Source organism: Pipistrellus hanaki, assembly GCF_964339955.1.
Source record: "Pipistrellus hanaki genome assembly, chromosome: 4".
NCBI classification, from domain to species: domain Eukaryota; kingdom Metazoa; phylum Chordata; class Mammalia; order Chiroptera; family Vespertilionidae; genus Pipistrellus; species Pipistrellus hanaki.
Genome location: NC_140506.1, coordinates 102,085,460 through 102,106,340, shown reverse-complemented (window position 1 = coordinate 102,106,340; position 20,881 = coordinate 102,085,460). Strand labels below are relative to the sequence as shown.

At 50.4% G+C, this 20,881-nt stretch overlaps 1 protein-coding gene across 1 annotated transcript in view; it reads right to left on the bottom strand.

The window, feature by feature from the left end:
- The window catches only part of PDILT (protein disulfide isomerase like, testis expressed), a gene marked incomplete at its 5' end in the record, with an annotated part of 29,773 nt that extends 10,061 nt beyond the window's left edge, over positions 1 to 19,712 (bottom strand). Inside the window, 6 exons of the mRNA XM_084882151.1 lie at positions 5,995 to 6,120; positions 6,194 to 6,304; positions 9,416 to 9,553; positions 10,418 to 10,551; positions 12,743 to 13,027; positions 19,508 to 19,712. Of these exons, the coding sequence (XP_084738277.1) occupies positions 5,995 to 6,120; positions 6,194 to 6,304; positions 9,416 to 9,553; positions 10,418 to 10,551; positions 12,743 to 13,027; positions 19,508 to 19,712 (999 nt within the window). The remainder of the gene's footprint in view (positions 1 to 5,994; positions 6,121 to 6,193; positions 6,305 to 9,415; positions 9,554 to 10,417; positions 10,552 to 12,742; positions 13,028 to 19,507) is intronic.
- Positions 19,713 to 20,881: the final 1,169 nt, after the last annotated feature.

Below are 20,881 nucleotides of genomic sequence, written 5' to 3'. Positions count from 1 at the left end.
TGTGTGTGTGTGTGTGTGTGTGTGTGTGTGTGTTGGAGGGGGTGGGGTGGAGAGGGGTGAAGAGGGATTGAGTAAATATAGAAAGAGAGAGAGAACTCATGGACAGGGACAGTAGTGTGGTGATTGCAGAGGTGGGGTGGGTGGAGGTGGAATAGGGCATAAAGGAGATAAAGGCGATGAAAAAAAATACAATGAAAAAACAAATTATTTTTAAGAAAAGAAAGAGCAAAGAAACAACTGACATTATATAAATACAAAAGACTGTAAAAAAAAAATATTGCAAACAACTATATGCCAACAAATGGGACAACCAGGGTCAAATGAACAAATTCGTACAAACCTACAATCTTCCAAAATTCAATCAAGAATATCAGAAAACTTGAATAGACCAATAACAAATAATGATATTTAAGCAGCAAGAAAAAAAAAAAAAAGCAAACAAACAGATGTCCTGGACCAGTCTGCTTCACAGATAAATTTAACCAAACATTCAAAGACAAACTAATACCTATCCTCCTCAAACAATTCCAAAGAAATTAGAGAAGGGTCCTGGCCAACATGGCTCAGTAGTCAGAAAGTCAGGCCCAAAGGGTCTCAGGTTCCATTCCCAGTCAAAGGCATTTAGCTGGGTCTGAGTTCAAGGGCATGCATGTGGGAAGCAACCAATCGATGTCTTTCTCTCACATCAATGTCCTCTCTCTCCTCTCCCTCTCTTCCACTCTCTTAAAAATCAATGAAAAAATAGCTTTGCGTGAGGATTAACTAGCAAATAAATAAATAAAAGGAAGGAAGGAAGGAAGATGACTTCCATGCTATATTTACAAGGCCAGCATTATCCTAATTCCAAAACCAAATAAAAACACTATAGAGAAAGAAAATTACAGGCCAATATCCCTGATGAACACAGATGCTAAAATCCTCAACAAAATATTAGAAAACACGATCCAGAAAAATATTAAAAGATCATACATGCCCTGGCTGGTTTGGCTCAGTGAATAGAGCATCAGCCTGCAGACTGAAGGGTCCCAGGTTCGATTCCAGCCAAGGGCACATGCCTGGATTGTGGGCTCGATCACCAGTAGGGGGTGTGCAGAAGAGATCAATGATTCTCTCTCATCATTGATGTTGTTTCTAGCTCTCTATCCCTCTCCCTTCCTCTCTGAAATCAATAAAGAAATGTTTAAAAAAAAAAAAAAAGATCATACAACATGATCAAGTGGGACTTATTCTAGGGATGCAAAGCTATTATAATGTCCTCAAATCAATAAATGTGATACATCACATAAACAACATGAAAGATGAAAATCACATGATCATATCAATAGATGCAGAGAAAGCATTCAATAAATACAGCACCCATTTATGCTTAAAGACTTTCACCAAATTGAGAATAGAAAGACCATATTTCAACATAAAGACTATATATGAAAGACTACAGCCAACATCATAGTCAAGGGGCAAAAATGAAAAGTATTTCCCTTAAGATCAGGAACAAAACAACGATGTCTGCTTTCACCACTGTTATTCAACACAGTACTGGAAGTGCTAGCCACAGCAATCAGACAAGAAGAAGAAATAAAAGGCATCCAAATTAGAAAGGAAAAAGTAAAACTGTCAATTGTTAGGTCGAAGCCCGGACATAGACCGGCCCCACAGGAGGGGAAGTCCAGAGCCGATGCATGCAGCCAGAAGGTAGATGGTGATGCAGGTAATTGGCTCCTACCTGAATCCTGGCCCAAGGAGGAAATTCCACATGGCTCATGCCCTCTGCCCTCCCCTGACTAAACCACTGTATAAAAGAAGTACTGATACTCCCTTTTGGAGTGAACTTCCCTGGCCCATCCTCAGACCAGCGAATTTCTTCCAGGAGCACAAGATTAAAACCTCCCTCTTTAAACTGGCCGGACTCTCTGTCTTTTGTTTCCTGCATCTCAAATTTCTCATAACTGTTCACAGATGATATGATGTTATACATAGAAAATCCTAGAAACTCCACCAAAAAACTACCAGATCTAATAAATGAATTTGGCAAAGTATCAGAATACAAAATCAATATCCCAAAATCAATTGCATTTCTATACACCAATAATGAACTATCAGAAAGAGAAACTAAGAAAATAATCCCATTTATGATTGCAACAAAAAATATTAAGGTAACTAGGAATAAATTTAATCAAGTATGTAAATAACCTGGACTTTGGAAGATATAGAACATTGAAGAAATAAACTGAGGAATACACAAATAAGTGGAATCATATACTGTGTTTATGGATTGGAATCATTAACATTATTAAAATGTCCATACTACTCAAAGCAATCTATAGAATCAACACAAACCTTATTAAAATACCAATGGCATATTTCACAGATCTAGAACAAATATTCCAAAAATTTATAAGGAACCAAAAAAGATCCCAAATAGCTACAACAACCTTGAGATAGAAGAACAGAGTTGGAGAAATCACAATACCAGATATCAAATTATACTGAAAACCACCGTAATCAAAACAGCCAGGACTGGCACAAGAACAGGCATATATATAATCAACCCATGCCTCTATAGTCAATTAATATTACATAAAGGGGTCAAGTGCATACAATGGAGTAAAGACAGTCTGTTCAATAAATGGTGTTGGGAAAATTGGACAAATACATGCAAAAAAAAGAAAGAAAGAAAGAAAGAAAGAAAGAAAGAAAGAAAGAAAGAAAGAAAGAAAGAAAGAAAGAAATTAGACCACCAACTTATACCACACACAAGAATGAACTGGAAAAGGAGAAAATCCCGGAAGACATAGTTAGTAAAATCTCAAACATCTCTCATAGAAATGTTTTTGTTGATATATCTCCTCTGCTGAGGGGAACAAAGGAAAAAATGAACAAATGGAACTACATCAAACTAAAAAACTTCTTCACAGCAAAAGAAATCATCAACACAGTGAAAAGAGAATCCACTGTAGGGGAGAACATGTTCACCAATGACATATCTGATAAAGGGTTAATATCAAAAAAATATAAAAACTTACCCAATTCAACACTAGGAAGACAAACAATACCATTAAAAATGGGCAAAATAGACACTTCTCCAAAGAGGATATATAGATGGTCAATAAACATGAATAAAATGCTCAGTGTCACTAACCACAGAGAAATGAAAATTAAAAGATGAAAATTGAGGTAACTGATATATCACCTCACACCTGCCAGATGGCCACCATCAATAAATCAAACCACGCTGGCTAGGATGTGGAGAAAAGGGAGCCCTAATGCACTGTTGGTGGGAATTCAGACTGATATAGAAACAGTACAGTTTCCTCAAAAAATTAAAAATGGAACTGCCATTGGATTGGTGATCCAACTTCTGGGACTATATCCTAAAAATCCTGAAACACCAATCAGAACGAATGCATGTACTCCTATGTTCATAGCAGCATTATTTACAATAGCTAAGATCTGGAAACAGCCCAGTGTCGATTGGTAGATGAACTGATCAAACAATTGTGATACATTTACACAAGGACATATTACACAGTTTTAGAGAGAAAGGAACCCTTAACTTTTGTGACAGTGTGGATGGACCTGGAGTTTTTAATGCTAAGCGAAATAAGACCACAAATAGCTACAACTATTCGGGGTCAGAGAAAGACAAATACCATATGATCTCACATATATGTGGAATCTAACATAATAAACTGATGAACAAAAGAGAACCAGAGGCATGGACACATGGAACAAACTGACAGATGTCAGAGAGGAGGGGAGGGAGAGGGGGAGGGGGAGACAGGATGAAAGAATAGCCAAAGAACATATATGCACACCCCAGGGACACAGAGAGCAATGTGGCTACAGCCAGAGGGAGAGGGGGGTGAAATTGGAGGAAAAGAGCAACAGGGAGTAAAAAGGGGGGACATTGTAATGTCAAAAATAAGAAAAAGAAGATTAAAAATTAAATAGCAAAGAATTCATAGGACTGAAATGCAAAACAGTAAACTGGTATATAAATTAATATGCAACTTATTCCTGGCTTCATTTATAACCAGCAAGGCAAGTAAATGGTGTCTGGGTCTTCATGTCTGGGATCATCATCCAGGAGCCCCAAGAAAGAATGGTGCCATAGAACCAAGATGGTGGTGTAGGTAGACGCCGGTATTCACACAACACAGAACAACCATTCAGAACTGCCTGAAAACTGCCTGAATGGAAATCCTACAACTAGAGAAGTTAAGCATAAACTGCGCTGAGACTGGTAGGAGGGAAGAGGCACAAAGTGAGCTGGTCCAAAACCCACTTGTGGCACTTTTTTAATCGGGAGGGATATCTCCAAAGCCTCCTGTGAGGAGCAAGGGGTCCCAACACCACACCAGCCTCCCAGCCCAGGGTTTCAGTGTTGGAAAGAGAAGACCCTGTAACCTCAGGCTGTAAAAACCAGTGGGAATTGTGACCGAGTGACATGGAGGCTGCTGGAGTCCCAGGTATTAAAGGGCCAGAACATGAATTGACAAGGTCCTGTCTCCTCTGACCTCCAGGGCCAGGTGGCAGCTTTGGGGGAATCCAGGGACATACAAGGAGGAACTGGATGGTCTGCCATTAGGGCAGGAACTTGGGGCGGCTTTCTCCCAGAGAGGGGTGCTCACAGAGGTCATTATTCCTGTGCTGATACCTCCCCCATTGCAGAGCTGACTGGCACCATATCTGAATCTCCATCAGCATGATCCACACTGCTCACTCCTGAGATCCTGCCCCATCCAACTTGCAGTCCCATCCAAGTGGTTTGCAGCTGCTTTTCCATATGAATGGCCTGTCCTGGCTCAGGCTTCAGATTTTGCTTAAATCTCTTAAAGAAGTAGCAGCTGGTGTCAGCGTGCTCCATACCTATCAATAAGAGGCCCAAGACCTGGCACTAGCACCAGCCTGCCTTGCTTTACAGCTGTGACTCATCTGGACATTCTTTGGCCCAATATAAGTAGTAGCCATCTGCAGATCTCTCTGTAGCTCCTGCCCAGTGGCCCCAGGTAGTGGCTGACTTTGCCCAGGAGGACCCAAAGCCAATGCATCCAGTGAACTTCAGACCACACCAGATTACAACTCTACACAGCCACAGGGATACACTTAAGCCCCACTGAAGCAAGTCCTGCCCCATAGGAGTGTCTCCTGCACAGCAGCTCTTCACTGTAGTTGCAGCTGATCCACACAGCCAATTGGCCTGGACACCAACAGCAATCAAGGCTCAAGTACAAGACTGTACGCCCAGCCAAGCTAGAGTGCCCAGCTCAGGTGACTGGGGAGGCTGAGCCACTGGGCCCTGCAGAACACCTATTACACAAGGCCACTCAGCCAATTCCAGAAGACAGAGCAGAAGAAGGAAATGAGGAAGGAGAAGTAGAAACAGATAAAAAAAAATATGACAAGAAAATGGCAATAAATGCATATCTATCAAACATTGAATCTAAAAATCAAAATAAATGAAATGATCTAATGAATAAAATAAAACTAATGAATAAAATAGAATTAGCCTTAGCTGGTTTTGCTCAATGGGTAGAGCATAGGCCTGCAGACTGAAGGGGATCCTGGGTTTGATTCTGGCCAACGGCACACGCCTGGGTTGTGGGCTCAACTCCCAGTTGGGGCCTTGTAGGAGGCAGCCAATCAATGATTCTCTCTCATTATTGATGTTTCTATCTCTCTCTCCCCCTCCCCTCATCTCTGAAATCAATAAAACTACATTTTTGGGAGGAAATAGAATTAGATGCATGCAAACATGGAACAGATTGACAAATCTTGGAGGGAAGGGGTGGAGGAGGGACAGGAAGGGATTAGCCAAAGATTGGATGGGCACCTGGGCATTACCTGTGGATAGACAACGGGTGGATGAGGCCTGGGTGGGGGGGAGCCAGGTGGAGGGGGCAATGGGAGAAGAGGAGTATCTGTAATACTCTCAACAACAAAGGTTTTTGTTTTTTTTTATTAAAACAAAAGAGAAGAAGGTGCCGCACAGACCTTGTAGTGGAACTCCTCCAAGGCCAGCTGGTAATGCTGCATTATCGCACCGAAGGACTTGCAGCTTTTGGAGGCAAAAAGCAGCATGTGGTTCCGGATGTGCAGTTGATAAATCAGGTCCTTACTCTGCATGACAAGGACACGGGTCACGCCCACCCACCGAGGCCAGGCGGCCCTTCCCGGGAGCTCGCTCACTGACCTCGGTGCTGTACTCAATGACGAAGCCGGAGAGGTGCTGTCGGATGAGCTGGTTGAGGACAAGCTTGTTGGTGCTGTCGTTGATGAGCTCCTGGCGGCTCTCGATTCTCCCCTGGGACAAAAGGAAACACTGGCAGCGTCAGCTCCCATGATACAGGCTCTCAATAAACATAAACAGCACACTTTCCGGGGGGACTAAAGGAAGCCCCTGTTGACAAAGCAATCCAATGATCCAGGCACAGCAGCAGGAAGGTAGCCGGGCGATTGGCCACAGGCCATGGGTGTGTGGTGGCGTGGAAACCTCAGATCCACAAAGGCAAGGAGTGCAGTGGACGGCACTCCCGCTGCCCTGCTCGGAAATCCAGCAGTCAGTGCCATGCTGAATGGCCCTCCCACGGCTCCTGACCAAAGACTGAGTGTGTCAGGAATACAAGGCAAACCCCTTTCTGGGACATGCAGGGGCTCTGCTAAGGGGCTTTGATAACTTCTAAGAACTCCCCTGTGGCTAGGGACTCTTCCTCCCTCCCTTCCTTCCTCCCTCCCTCCCTCTTCCCTTTCTTCCTTCCTCCCTCCCTCCCTCCCTCCCTCCCTCCCTCCCTCCCTTTCTTCCTTCCTTCCCTCCCTCCCTCCCTCCCTCCCTCCCTCCCTCCCTTCCTTCCTTCCTTCCTTCTTTCTTTCTTCTTTCTTCCTTCGGGTCAGGCCTCCATCAGGTATTAAGGGTCTCGGTGCCTAATCTATGCATGTTTAATCTACACATGTTTAATCCTGCTTGATGACTTATTCTCAGAAGGACCTTGGTCAGCAGAGGGAACACTGTAATTCTCTGTAGCCCAAGATCGAAGTCTAGGTGTGGGGAAGGAGAATCAGTCATCTCCTAATTTCTCTCCTTTTTTTTTTTTTTTTTATCTCCTTCTCGTCTCTTCACCAATCCTACCCTCTAGAGTAGGGGTGTCGAACTCAATCAGAGAAGGGGCCAAAATCTAAAATCCAGCCTAAATCGCGGGCCGAATGGTTTACTGAACAGTCATAAACTGACAATGTCATAAACTGACAGCGGAGTGCAGTGATGACAGCGCGGTGCGGGCCACATTGCAAGGCCTGGCGGGATGGATTTGGCCCACGGGCCTTGTGTTTGACACATGTGCTCTAGAGTCTAGTCCATACCTGTTCTCTGCACTCGTGAAAAAATTCCCAATGGTCTTCTAATCTCTCCCCTCACTGTCCTCCAGTCCAGCCCACACTTCAGCCACAGTGAGTTGTTAGGATGCAAATCTGACTGTGTCATTCTCTTGCTTAAACACTTCATAGACCCTGTTGTCCTCCAGATAAAGTCCAGTCTTTTCTGGCCTTAAACCTATTCTAATGATGCTAACTAGACTCATTGAGGTCTCCTGTGTACCAGCCACCACTCTGAGCACGTCAGATGCCCTGACTCACTCAGTCCTCAGAACTCCTCCTGATCTGCACATGGTGGTCCTCCTGCTTTGCCGCGAGGCCAGAGCAGTGAGGAGGCTTGCCCGAGGTCTCTAAGCTGGTGGTAGGAAGCCCGGGTCCAGCACAGGCATCTGACACCAGGGCCATAGCCTTAACCATTGGATAGGCCAGATCTCTCCCCAAGGCACTCTCCAAGCTGGCTACTTGGCTTTGGTTTTGCCATGGGGTTTTTCTGCAGACATTTTACACTTTTATGTGGTCCGAATGTAGCAGTGTTTATTTCCCTTGTTTCGGAGTTTCTGTCGTGCTTTATAAAGAACTTTACCACAAAGCAAATGCCCCTGTGCTATCTCCTAACCCTTCCACCGTCTCATTGTTATATATTTTAATCAGGGATTAATCTGAAATCACTTTGGTGAAAAGAGTGATTCATGAATTTAGCTTTAGTGTTTTGCTTTCAATGGCTAGTCATTGAACAACATCCATATCCCTATTAACCTGAGATATCAGATAGTAAATCACCATATGTATTTGGGACTATTTCTGGACTCTGTGTTGTCCCATTCAAGAAACACAAACCAAGTTATTTTAATCTCTGAATTAACACTTTTCAGTGATTTCCATGGGCTCATAGTCTTCTCTAAAGATCAGTCAGCTCTGGGTATGACTACCTACCTCCTGTGTGGCCTTAGGCAAATAACCCAACCTCTCTGAGCCACACCTATGAGTAGCTTGGTTATTGTAAGGATTTGGCTTGGTGGGGGGAGGGAGTAGGCATGTTCAAGGAACCGGACCACAGTGAAACTTTGTGTGAAAACAGAAATGCTCTGTGACTCTAGCTGCCCAATGAAGTAGCCACTGTCCACGTGAAGCTAGTTGGATTGAGGAACTAACATCTTAATGTAAATAGTCACAAATGGTCAGCAGCCGCCATACTGGATAGCTCAGATCTAGACCCCAGAGGGGAAGGAGGAAGGTGTAATAGAGACTAGACTGTGGAAGGCCTTGTGGGTCTCTTTAAGGACTTGAGTCTTTTCCCTATAATAATAGGATTAATAAAGGGAAGTCATTAATGGGCTAATAGATGTGAATTTTCGAAAGGCTGCTCATTAGAGAACAAAAGAGACTGTGGTAGATCAGTTGGATGGATGTTGCATTGGGCTGTGGAAAATAATGGTCACTCCATCTGGAAAGAAGCAGTAGAAAAAAATGGATAGATGCAAGGGATCTTTGGATTTAAAATCAGTAGGGTTGGAGTGATGACTTGGTTATGCGGGATGGAGAAGAGGGAGGTGTAGAATGATGCCTGGCTGACTGGCTTTGCTCAGATGGGTAATGGGAGAGAGGGTGGTACCACTGGAGAGAGAAAAACCCCTGGAAAGGGACTCAGAGGGGAGATTAAGACTTGGCATGTTGAGACATTTGGTGATGGATACAAAGGTCTGGAGAAAAGACACAACTGACTGGAGTGTGGAGGCTTGTAAGCCACTGGGTGACTGAATAGTAACTGCTGATAGAGGTGGGTGAGGGTGGGTGGACAAGAAGAAAACACAAGGCAGAAAGTGGAACTTAATAACACATCCTTGTTGAAGAAAGGAGAATGAGCTTATAGGAGGAGGGCTACAAAAGCCAGAAAAAGTCAGAAAACTGATTTTGCAAAAGCCAACTTGTCAGTGGCATTTAGCTCATAAGGGGCAGAATCAGAATTGGTACCCAAAACCCATACATACATGCACAGTCCCCTGTTTGGACTAGAGACCCCTCAATAGCAATGGGCTCAAAGGCCTACCTTTCTGAACACCAGGACACTGTCAAGGGTGACGTGAAAACGCCCAATGGCATTGCTAATCGACATCACTCCAAACGTCAGCTCTGGGAAATCTTTGATCACATCATAGAACAACTCTGCTACTTCTTCTTCTAAATCCTGTTTGGGGAAGGATGATGGTAAGGTGTTGGTAGAAATGCAAGATGCTGGTTCACGTAAGGTCAAGGTGGAAGTGGTGAACAATTTGTCTCCTTACCTTTCCAACTTTTGAGGTTTTGCTGAGTCACCTCAATCCCATTTTATGGAGTTATCATGCCCAGAATACTGTTATGGCCATGACTAAGGCCAGAATAGGCAAATTCATAGAGATGATGGAGAGAGCTGATAGTGTAGACCTTCCCCACATATTAGAGGGCTTGGGGCTTTGTAACATGTATTCCTGAATTGCTTTCAGAAGGAGCAATTGATTGGCCACATGTAGCATCAAATATAACTTTGGTATCAAGATATGGCTGTAGCTTCAGCTTCATTTTTTAGCTTAAAAATTTAGGGCCAAAAACACTGTCAAAAAGTGGGACAGGCGAGAGAGTAACTTTTCCCAGGGGTAGACTCAGTGCCAGGATTTTGACTTCACTGACAAGGGGAGGAGTCATCCAGGTTACAGGAAATGAGGTAAGATGTAAAGAAACCCATTCTCCAAATGGGGAAACAATTTGAAAATTGTTTATTCGATGCTATTCTAAATAAACCCCAAATGGTCAGTTATACTATCAAACCAGCTTAGTCTCCTTTCTCCACCCCTGTCCACCTCCCTCATCAGCTTTGCCTACCCGTTCAGCTTTCTTTTTTTCTCTCTTCATCTTAACCCTGCAGTTCCCCCAGAAAGCCAGTTCATTGGAAAATGAAGAATAGAAATTAACCCAAGGAATTAACCTCTCCTCTCCCCCAGCCCAGCACGCCCCACTCCCCAGGCACAGGACTCCTCTCCCACTGAAAAGCTACCCCACCTCTTGAACTCAGTACCTGGAAGAAGCCAATGATCACCAAGGGCCTGGCTTTCACAAACTCTGCCACCTGGTGGATGTCAGTGAACAGAAACACTTTCTCGCTAATTTGTCTTCTCAACCAAACGACCAAGGCAGCAGACTCAACCACTCCTGGAGAGAGACAGACACGTGAGCCCCACGGTTCCCCGGGAACTGTGTAGCAAGCCTGCTCTTCCCAAGTTGAACGTGTCTGACTCTGACTGGGTGCCCAAGAAGTCACTTAGGGTGAGTTTGGTGAAGAATCTTATCAGCTGGATCTAGGGAACTTGACCTTGGGCCACACTCTATGGCAATGGCTCTCAACCTTCCTAATGCCATGATCTTTAACACAGCTCCTCATGTGGTGGTGACCCCAACCATAAAACTATTTCCTTGCTACTTCATAACTGTAATTTTGCTGCTGTTATGAATCGTAATGTAAATATCTGTGTTTTCTGATGGTCTTAGGTTTATGGTCTTGGGCTCTACAGCAGCGGTTCTCAGCCTGTGGTCTCAATCTAAGACCATCAGAAAACACAGATATTTACATTACGATTCATAACAGCAGCAAAATTACAGTTATGAAGTAGCAAGGAAATAGTTTTATGGCTGGGGTCACCACCACATGAGGAGCTGGATTAAAGGGCTGCGGCATTAGGAAGGCTGAGAACCACTGCTCTATAGGATCCGTGAACTCCTTTTGCCCCTCTGACCCCATGGGACTGAGGTAGCTCTGAACTTGGCAGTAGCTCCTCCCACTGGGCAGGTGTGTCCTGGCGCTCGGGTCTGAGGAGAGGACACAGTGCTGCCCGGGGGATGCTGGCTGGTGGCCCCCTGTGCATGCATTCCTCGCAGGTACCGAAGGCACCTATGTCCGCTCCCTCAAAAACAGCCAAAGCCCAGTCCAGCCCCAGCCTTGAGGAGCTGGACCTGTGGTCCGGGGCTCTGCCCCAACAAGACTAAGCCCACCTGCCTCCCCCAGAGTTTCACGAAAGTCATGTTGTCACCCTTATCAGCTCAGGGAGCCTGCCAGTCAGCAGAAGTGGCACCCACTCTGTTCTGCTGAGGACATGAGACACCAAAAGGCTGGGCCAGTTCTCATGGCCAGTGAGCAGCATACCGTCCGGGCCCTCACCCTCCCTCCGCACCCACGCCGTTTCCCCTGGTGGGGACTCTGAGGAAGAGGGGGTGGGAAAGGCCCCGGCCCGCCTCCTGGACAGCCCTGCAACTCTGCCCACTCGAACCCTAAACCTGCCCCTTAGGAACCTAAGCCTCCCAGGCCCTGCCGGGGGGCCAGGAAAGCAGTGATTTGAGAAGAGGAACCCTCCTGCCGCTCACTCAGAGCAGCACAGCAGGAGCAGGCCAGCCAGCCTCAGCTCCATCTGGCCGCCAACTGATTTCATAAGAAAAGTTTTATCCGCACTCTGCCACACCCACCTGCTTACACAGGGCTGCTGGTCCGTTGCATCCACAGACTTAAGCAGCTGTGACAGGGATCACCTGGCCCGAAGGCTTAAAATACTGACTATTGAGGCTCCTCCCACCTGCCCCCTGGGCCTGCGGGGCACCGCCTCAGGTAACACCTTTAGAGCTGTGACCGGCATGAGCCACACTGAGCACACAATTCCTTGAGCATTTCCACATCCAGAGGGGGAGCCAGCCACTGACTGGGTCAGTGGCTGACATGGGTGATGACAGAAGAGTCAAAGCCAGCCTGTCCCCAGCCTGTCTGGTTCCATCACCTCTCAGCTCCCTCTGGCAGCCAGTGCTTCCTTGGCCTGGGACCAGGTTTAAACTGAAATGGTTCCAGAGAGAAGATTGGGGGCGGGGTCCGGTGGAGTTAGGAATTCACTCTCTGACCTCTGGTGATTTATAAATCATGCACCTCACTATCCCAGCTCATGTGCTTTTCTAGAACCTGCCAGCTGGCATGCAAACTGTAGAGAATGTAGCTAGAAGCTCACTGAACCTGTCTTTTCCTCCGCACACATGCTCTGCGTGTCAGCGGGTGGAGTCCTGAAGCAGAATTTGGTCAGCGGAAGGAGAAGAGAAGTGATTTGCCACCGGCAGACCAGGGCCATGACCGCCTCCAGCAGCCCCCCTGCGGCCTGCCCGTCACTGGGGGACGCGGAGGAGACAGAGGAGCCACCGCTGGGAGGAGGCTGGTCTGTGAACGGTGGTGAGGAGCGAGCCCCCTCTCCACTCTAGCTGCTAACTGGGTTTCTCGGGAGCAGTAACTAGTCTGTGACTCTGTTAAGCCCCCGGGATGCTGGTGTGTGTGTGTCCACCGCTGCCCCTGCCGCGCCGACTGGAGCACCGTTACCTTTGCAGCTGATGGGCGCCAGCCTGTTGCCTTCAAAAAACAGCTTCAACTCCGGGGGCTTCTGAACACCAAACTCCCGGCGCAGCTCCTTCTCCACTGTGACGTCCACTTTGCCAAAGCCGAGCCCGTTCTTGCCCTTGCCCACGATCTCCACGGCTCTGCCCAGCTCCGCGGCGAGGTTCCTGGACCGCTTGGAGGACGGGTCGTCTGAAAGAGTGGGCGAGGGGGGCCCACTGAGCCCTGGGCTGCCTCCCCGGGGAGAGCCATCTGGTGTGCCCTGCCTATCTCACCCTCTGCTGGTGCCAGGTCAGCGTCAGAGATGGCCCACGTGGGCCCTGCCAGGGCCAGTTTGGAAGACACGTATCAGGTGTTGGGGGAGGGGCTTTTGGTCTCCCTGGAAACGATGCAGCTTTGGGTGATTTACCCTGCGAACCCACCTTCCTCACAGGAAAGTGGGAAACAGTGGCTGCCTCCTGGGGTTGTCACACCAATGGGTTCACTGAACAGTCGGTTAGAAGTGCCTAAGAGCTTTACATGAGTTACGCCACTAATCCTCCCAGGGCCCTATGGGTACATCTTCTTATCTCCATGTGCAGAGGAGGAAACTGATGGCAACAAAATGACCCATTTGCCCAGGGCCACGTGGCAGCGTGGAGCCAGGATCAGCACCCACGCGGAGGCTCTCTAACCCCCACTAGCCTGCCAAACCCTCAGCACATGCTGTTACTGTGCGTTAATATAGTAATAATATACAGTTACATATAAATACAACATGCACTGTATGTGTGTTGTATTTATACAACATATATATACATACATCATACATAAAATAAGTTTTAACATATTGCATATTATATTATACACTAGAGGCCTGGTGCACGAAATTTGTGCACGGGGGAAGGGGTGCCCCTCAGCCCAGCCTGCACTCTCTCCAATCTGGGATCCCTTGAGGGATGTCTGACTGCCTGTTTAGGCCCGATCCCAGTGCTAAACGAGCAATAGGATATCCATCTCACAATCCAGGACTGTTGGCTCCCAATTCCTTGCCTGCCTGCCTTCCTGATTGCCCCTAATCTCTTGTGCCTACCAGCCTGATTACTCCCTAACCATTCCCCTGCCAGCCTGATTGATGCCTAACTGCTCCCCTGCCAGCCTGTTTGCCCCTAACTGCTCTCCCCTGCAGGTCTGGTCACCTACAACTGCCCTCCCCTGCAGACCTGATCCCTCCTAATTGCCCTACCCTGCTGGCCATCTTGTGGTGGCCATCTTGTATCCACATGGGGCAGGATATTTGACATGGGGGCAGCCATCTTGTGTGTTGGAGTGGTGGTCAATCTGCATATTACTCTTTTTATTATATAGGATAGAGGCCTGGTGCATGGGTGGGGGCCAGCTGGTTTGCCTTGAAGGGTGTCTTGGATCAAGTTGAGGGTTCCCTTGGGATGTGGGGTGGCCTGGGCAAGGGGCCTGTGGTGTTTGCAGGCCAGCCACATACCCCGGAAACCCAAGCAGAGGTCCCGGTATCTGGGGTTTATTTATCTTCTACAATTGAAACTTTGTAGCTTGGAGCGAAAGCCTGGGCCTGCCAGGGTGTGTGGAAAGCTTGGCTTCCTTTATCGCTGGGGAAACCCAAGCCTCTCTCCTGCTCACTCTGTGGCCAAAGCCATCTTGGTTGGGGTTAATTTGCATACTCACTCCTGATTGGTTTGGGGCGTGGCTTGTGGATGTAGCGGAGTGATTGTTAATTTGCATATTACTCTTTTATTAGATAGGACATGTAATAGCTGCTATTATTATTGTAAGATTTTTATGGTCAGACACTAGAGGAGCAGCAGGGAGACAGGAGAGCAGGAACACCCTCCTGTGGCAAGTCCAGGAGCTGACAGGCCAAATGGCCCACAGCCCTCCCACTGCATAAAATATGCAGGGGACTTTCCAGTAAGGAGGCCAGTGTGTGGGATGGAGGGAGGGAAGTGGGGTTGTAGGAAGAGGTTGTGATGCTCCCCACCCTCTGAAGCCACCCCCAGTGAGCGCTAGCTGGTTTGGCTTGGTGGATAGAGCATCGGCCTGCAGACTGAAGGGTCCTGGGTTCAATTCTGGTCAAGGGCACATGCCTGGTTGTGGGCTTGATCCCAGCAGGGGCCATGCAGGAGGTAGCTGATCAATGATTCTCTCTCATCATTGATATTTCTATCTCTCTGTCCCTCTTCCCTCCAATTTGAAATCAATAAAAATATTTTTAAAAATAAAAAAAAAATTTGTACAGTGACAGCCTAATGATCACATTGTCAGGAATATAAGTGAATCTCTATGTTGTATACCTAAAGCTAATATAACATTGTATGCCAATTATCTATACTAATAAAATGGTAATACGCTAATTAGAGTGAATGTCTTCCGGCCAACCTTCTAGACAAAACCATGGTGGTGGGGCTGAGGCAGAGGTGGTTGGGGCAATCAGGCTGGCAGGGGAGAGCAGTTAGGGGGATGAGGCCAGCAGGCAGGTGAACAGTTAAGGAGCCAGCAGTCCTGGATTTTGAGAGGAATGTCCAATTGTGGGATCAGGCCAAACTGGCAGTTGGCCATCCCTTGAGGGATCCCAGATTGGAGAAGGTGCAAGCCGGGCCGAGGGGGCCCAACCATGCATAAATTTCATACACCAGTCTTCTAGCACTGTATTAAAAATTTAAATTAAAAAATTCCTGGCTGGGCTTAGGGTGGGAAATGTCCTGGCCCTCACACCTGGGCCCTCACTCTGCTGGTCCCTCACACCTGGGCCCTCACACCTGGACCCTCAAACCTGACTCTCACACCTGGGCCCTCACACCTGGGCCCTCACACCTGGACCCTCAAACCTGACCCTCACACTTGAGCCCTCACACCTGGACCCTCACACCTGGACCCTCAAACCTGACCCTCACACCTGGGCCCTCACACCTGGGCCCTCACACCTGGACCCTCAAACCTGACCCTCACACTTGGGCCCTCACACCTGGGCCCTCACACCTGGACCCTCACACCTGGGCCCTCACACCTGAGTCCTCACATCTGGGCCCTCACACTGCTGGGCCCTCACACCTGGGCCCTCACACATGGACCCTCACACCTGGGCCCTCACACCTGGGCCCTCACACCTGGATACTCAAACCTAACCTCACACTTGGGCCCTCACACCTGGGCCCTCACACCTGGGCCCTCATGGCCTGTTGTCTGGGCAGGGGGTGGAGCCAGGGAAGTGGGCCGTTGGCTTCTTTTTAAGCCCGAACCTTCATCTTTTTCCAGCACCCTTGTCCATCTGGGGCACTTGGAGAACAGAAACCACCCCACTGCCACAGACAGGTTTCAAGTTCTATAGAGAAGTCTTTGTGAAGCAAGACCAGAAAGCCAGCCCAAGCAGCAGGCATCGGCCCTGCCAGCCCTCCACTGGCCAGGAAGTGAGTGGTCCTTTTCACCAAACACCCTGTCAGCGAGTGAGTCGGGCTTTCCCCCACAGAGGATGCATGTCCCCCTGCCTTGGCCATCACTGCTTTCAGTGCCCTCCCTCAGCACCAGCCAGGCTGCAGCCCTGCCCGCCGGCCTCTCCCGCTGCCTCCCAGAGCGGTGGGCCTGGGCTGGCCTGTGGCTGACAGCGTGCAAACCTGGGCTTCTAAGGGAGCAGCTCCATGCAAGAGAAGCATCGGGGGTGGCTGCCCATGGGGGGCTTTCACAGCTCCACACCAACTCAGGCTCCCACATTAAAGGGAGGGAATGTTGTGATAGCCAGGAGCTGACAGCCAAAGGCAAAGACCTGCCTATAACAGTGATGGGGCTTCATTCAGCCATCCACCCAGCAAGCCAGACACTCACCCACCCACCCAGCCATCCACCCAGCCAGCCATTCACCCATCCACCCACCCAGACATCCACCAGCCATCCACCCACCCAGACACTCACCCAACCCACCCAGCCATCCACCCACCCAGACACTCACCCAACCCACCCAGCCATCCACCCACCCAGACACTCACCCATCCACCCAGCCATCCACCCACCACCCAGCCATCCACCCAGCCAGCCAGGCACCCACCAATCCATCCAGCCACCAAGCCATCCACCCATCCATCCACCAACCCACCCAGCCATCCACCCATCTACCCCCACCCACCCATCCACCCTGCCACCAAGCCATCAACCCATCCACTCACCCATCCCATTCTGCCACCAAACCTTTCACCCACCCATCCACCCAGCAACCCAGCCATCCACCTAGCCACCCAGCCACCAACCCAGACATCCACCCACCCAGGAATCCACCCAGCCAGCCATCCACCCACCTAGAAATTCACCCAGCCATTGCCCAGCCATCCACCCAGCCCCCAGCCACCCACCCACCCAGCCATCCAACCAGTCAGCCGGCCACCCAGCCAGCTGGCAAACACAAGATCCTATGTTAGGATCTGCCTGAGCTGGGCACTGCTGTAGGTGCTGGGATTGACAATGAACAGGTAGAAACCCCGCTCTCATTGGAGAAGACAGATCACAAGCAAAAGGAAGAAGTGGGCCAATTCTGGTCAGATGTCAGTGCCAGGGAGAAAGCCCACCAGAGCTAAGGACACGGAGGGTCAGGGGACTGGGTTTGAGCAGGGAGGCCGAGCAGGGACATTTCCTAAAACTGAAGGCGGTGAGAGCAGGCCATGTGACATGTGAAGGGAGTGTGCAGGCAGAGGAACAGGAGGCACAAAGCCCTGAGGTAGGGCCTTGCAGGCCACTGCACAGACTGGTCTTTCCCTGAGGGCGGTGGAAGGTATGGAGGGTGAGAGGCCAGTGAGATGTGACCTGACTTACTTTGCCCTGGGTTCTCTGAATGCTCTACGCCGTAGGGGTGTCGAACTCAATCAGAGAAGGGGCCAAAATCTAAAATCCAACCTAAATTGCGGGCCGAATGGTTTACTGAACAGTCATAAACTGACAATGTCATAAACTGACAGCGGAGTGCAGTGATGACAGCGCGGTGCGGGCCACATTGCAAGGCCTGGCAGGATGAATTTGGCCCGCGGGCCTTGTGTTTGACATACTGTATGTGCTCTACGGAGATTAAATCAGAGGGAAGTAATGGCCAGGGGGGCCTGACAGCACTGACAGCCCGGGGAGGCGGTGGGGGCTGGAGCCAGGGAGTGGCTGGAGCCTGAGGTGCCCTGGGGGGCTGCTGTGCTGAGCCAAGACCAGATCTGGGTGGGAGTGGGAGAGAAGCCGGGGACTCTTGGGTCGCTGGCCCTGCCACCAGGAGGAGGCCGATGGTGAGGATGTCAAGGTGAGATGAACACACACGTCCCCCTCAGAGCTTGTGGCCATGCCCTGGCCGGCTGGACGCGCTGGTGTGGCCAGGCTTGGCGACGCCGGGATGGCACAGCCTCCTCAGGTCCTGAGTGCCACCTTGTCCAGCCTGGCACATGTCGGGCGCTCGCTGAACTCAAACGCCTTAGGTTCCCCCATGAAACAGTCACGTGGCTTGTGGTACTTGAGGCCCAGTAAGATGTTTTTAGAACATGGCTGTGCCTTGGTTTCTTTGTCTGTACAAGGAGAAGTTAGTGGGTCCTGCCCCTGAGGAGGGTCCTACACGGAAGCAAAGCGCTGGCACCGGAGTGCCAGCCACTGGAACCACTATGGTGACCTGGCTGGCCAACCTTCGGCCTAGCTCTGACAGGTTCCCTCTGGACGGGTCCCATGGAGATGTCTGGATCCCAGCAGACCACTGTTCCTGGGCGAGGGAACCACTGTTCCTGGCGAAGGAAGGCGGTGGCAGCATTGTCACCCGCCCCAGGCTGCAGCCCGCCTGTGGCTGGCGCTGGGGGTGGGGCGAGCCTGTGAACAGGCTGTGCTCTGCCGCAGAACGCAGACGTGGCCGTGGCAATGGCCGAGAGCCAGTGTTTGCTGCCTTTAGCAGAGAGTCCGCCCCCTGTGAGCCCCAGAGCGAGCGGGGGAGGGCTGGAGTTAGCCCCTGAGGAAGGGGAGCGCCTCCTCACACGGGTGGACATGTCTGGGGCATCTCTGCTCTCAAGCTGGCGTGTGTGCCTCTAGCGGAGACACAGGCACTGCCCACCGCGCACGGCTGGGAGTGGCCCCAGCAGTGCCCCTGTTGCTGAGGGTGGGAAACCCATGTCAGACCAGGCTCCCACTCACGCAGGAGACAGTGTTCTGAGGATGACCCATCTGCACTCTGAGGGCAATTCACAGTGTCCAGGTGCTCCCAGGGTTGGGCCTTCCATGGGTATCAACCCTCCAGCCCTCGGGGCCGGCCAGCAAAGCCCTCACCTTCACGCTCGCCCTCGCCCTCTCCCTTGCCCTCGCCCTCGCCCTCGCCATGGCCTGGGCTCCATCGCCATGGCCTGGGTTCCGCTGCTCCCCATAAGCAGCGCCCCAGGGCTTCTCCTCAACCACAGCGGCACATGGCTCCTTGGCCTCCGCCTTTGCTGGTTCTGCTGCCAGAAAGCTGTTCGTCTGGATCTGGCCTGGGCTGCTGCCTGCCTACCCCAGGCCCCAGCTGAGTGGTCCCCCCTCAGGAAGGCCCTCCCTCCTCTCCGCCTCCCCCATGGAGCCCCGGCCCGGAGGAAGGCTGCCCAAATGCAGATGCATTGCACTCTCCTCTGGGGTGGAGATGAGGTTACATACACATGGTTTTCTAACGTTAGTAACATGTGTTCTCGTGTGTAGCAATACATAAACTCCTCTGTCCTCCAGGACAAGGAGCAGGTCTCCCCCATGGCCCCGCCCCGGGATGGCACTCACAGAAAAGCACCAGGAGGAAGCGGGTCTGGTTGAGCATCTGGGCCAGGCCTGCAGCTGTCAGCACCATCAGGTGGCCCTCCTGCACGATGTGCAGGGGCTGCGGCATGGTGTCCTCGTCCACGTCCTCGCCGTCCTCCTCAGGCCAGGTCCACACCACCGACATGCAAGCGCCCACCAGCAGCAGGGCCCCCCAGGGCAGCGCCATGGGCCTGCGGGCAGAGCCGGGCCCTCAGCAACGCGGGGTCGGGCGGGCGCGCATCACGCTGCCCCTCCTTCCCTGCGGTGTCCGGAAGACGTGGCTGAGCACAGCCACTGTCTCCCCAGCGATGCCCTCCGCTGGCAGTGCCTGGAGGAGGGCTGCACAGCCGGGTAGCCCAGGGCCTGGCACGGGAGCACTCAGAGCCCAGGCCCACTCAGGGCAGCGGGAAGCCAAACCCCAGGCCCGCAGCTGAGCCCACGCTCACCAGCCACTAAGCAAGTCGCTAAGCGATGAGTCCTCCGAGGTTCCGGCTCTCAGAGATGGCGGGTGCATCCCACCACAGCCCCTGCCTCCCGCTCCTCCACTCCTCCGCTCCTGCCTGAACGCCCATCACAGGAAGCTCACCACCACCATGGCCCCGTTTTACTTATGAACAAAGGTTTTCCTCAAGTGCAATGAGGTCTTTTAAAAGCCATGACTAGAGCACATACTTGTAAAATGCCAACCAATACAATACAAATATGAAAAGTAGAAAATAAAAACCTTTCCCATGACCACCTCCTCAAAGGCTGCTGTGAAGTCGGGAATAAATCCTTGCGGGTGGGGAACCCCCTATAGACTCAGACATGCATGTTGTGTGGTGTTCCGATATCTCACTCCCTAACACGGAGTATGTTCTAAGCATCTTCCCTTAACAGCACATACTAGATCTGTAACATGGCTTCCTTTTCTCTTTTTCTCTTGGGTTTTTGTTGTTTGTTTGTTTGGCAGAAGCTGCCTGTCTCCATAACAACCTATGTCTCCCTAACACTCAGAGGTGGCTCAAGGAGCACAAACCAGAGGGAACAGAGCCAGGCACCACAGGCAGCAACCATGTCTCCCGCCCTGGCGTGGCCAGCTGGGCCCCAGGCCCGGAAGGGCACCCGTCTGAGACCCCCTGCGAGCCCCGCCGCCTCTGGGGGCACCAAAGCCCGCAGGACGAAGGGCCCGTTCTCCTCTCCCTTTTGGCCTCTGTAACTGGTTCTGAGTCCACAGGGCACGGCTGCCCCTCTTCTCCCTGTGATTTCTCTTTAAAAATGCTGTTTTACTGACTTAGCAGAGAGAGGAAGAGGGGGGAGAGACATCCATGTGAGAGAAATATTTCTATATAAGTGAAACATTCATCCCGCCCGGGG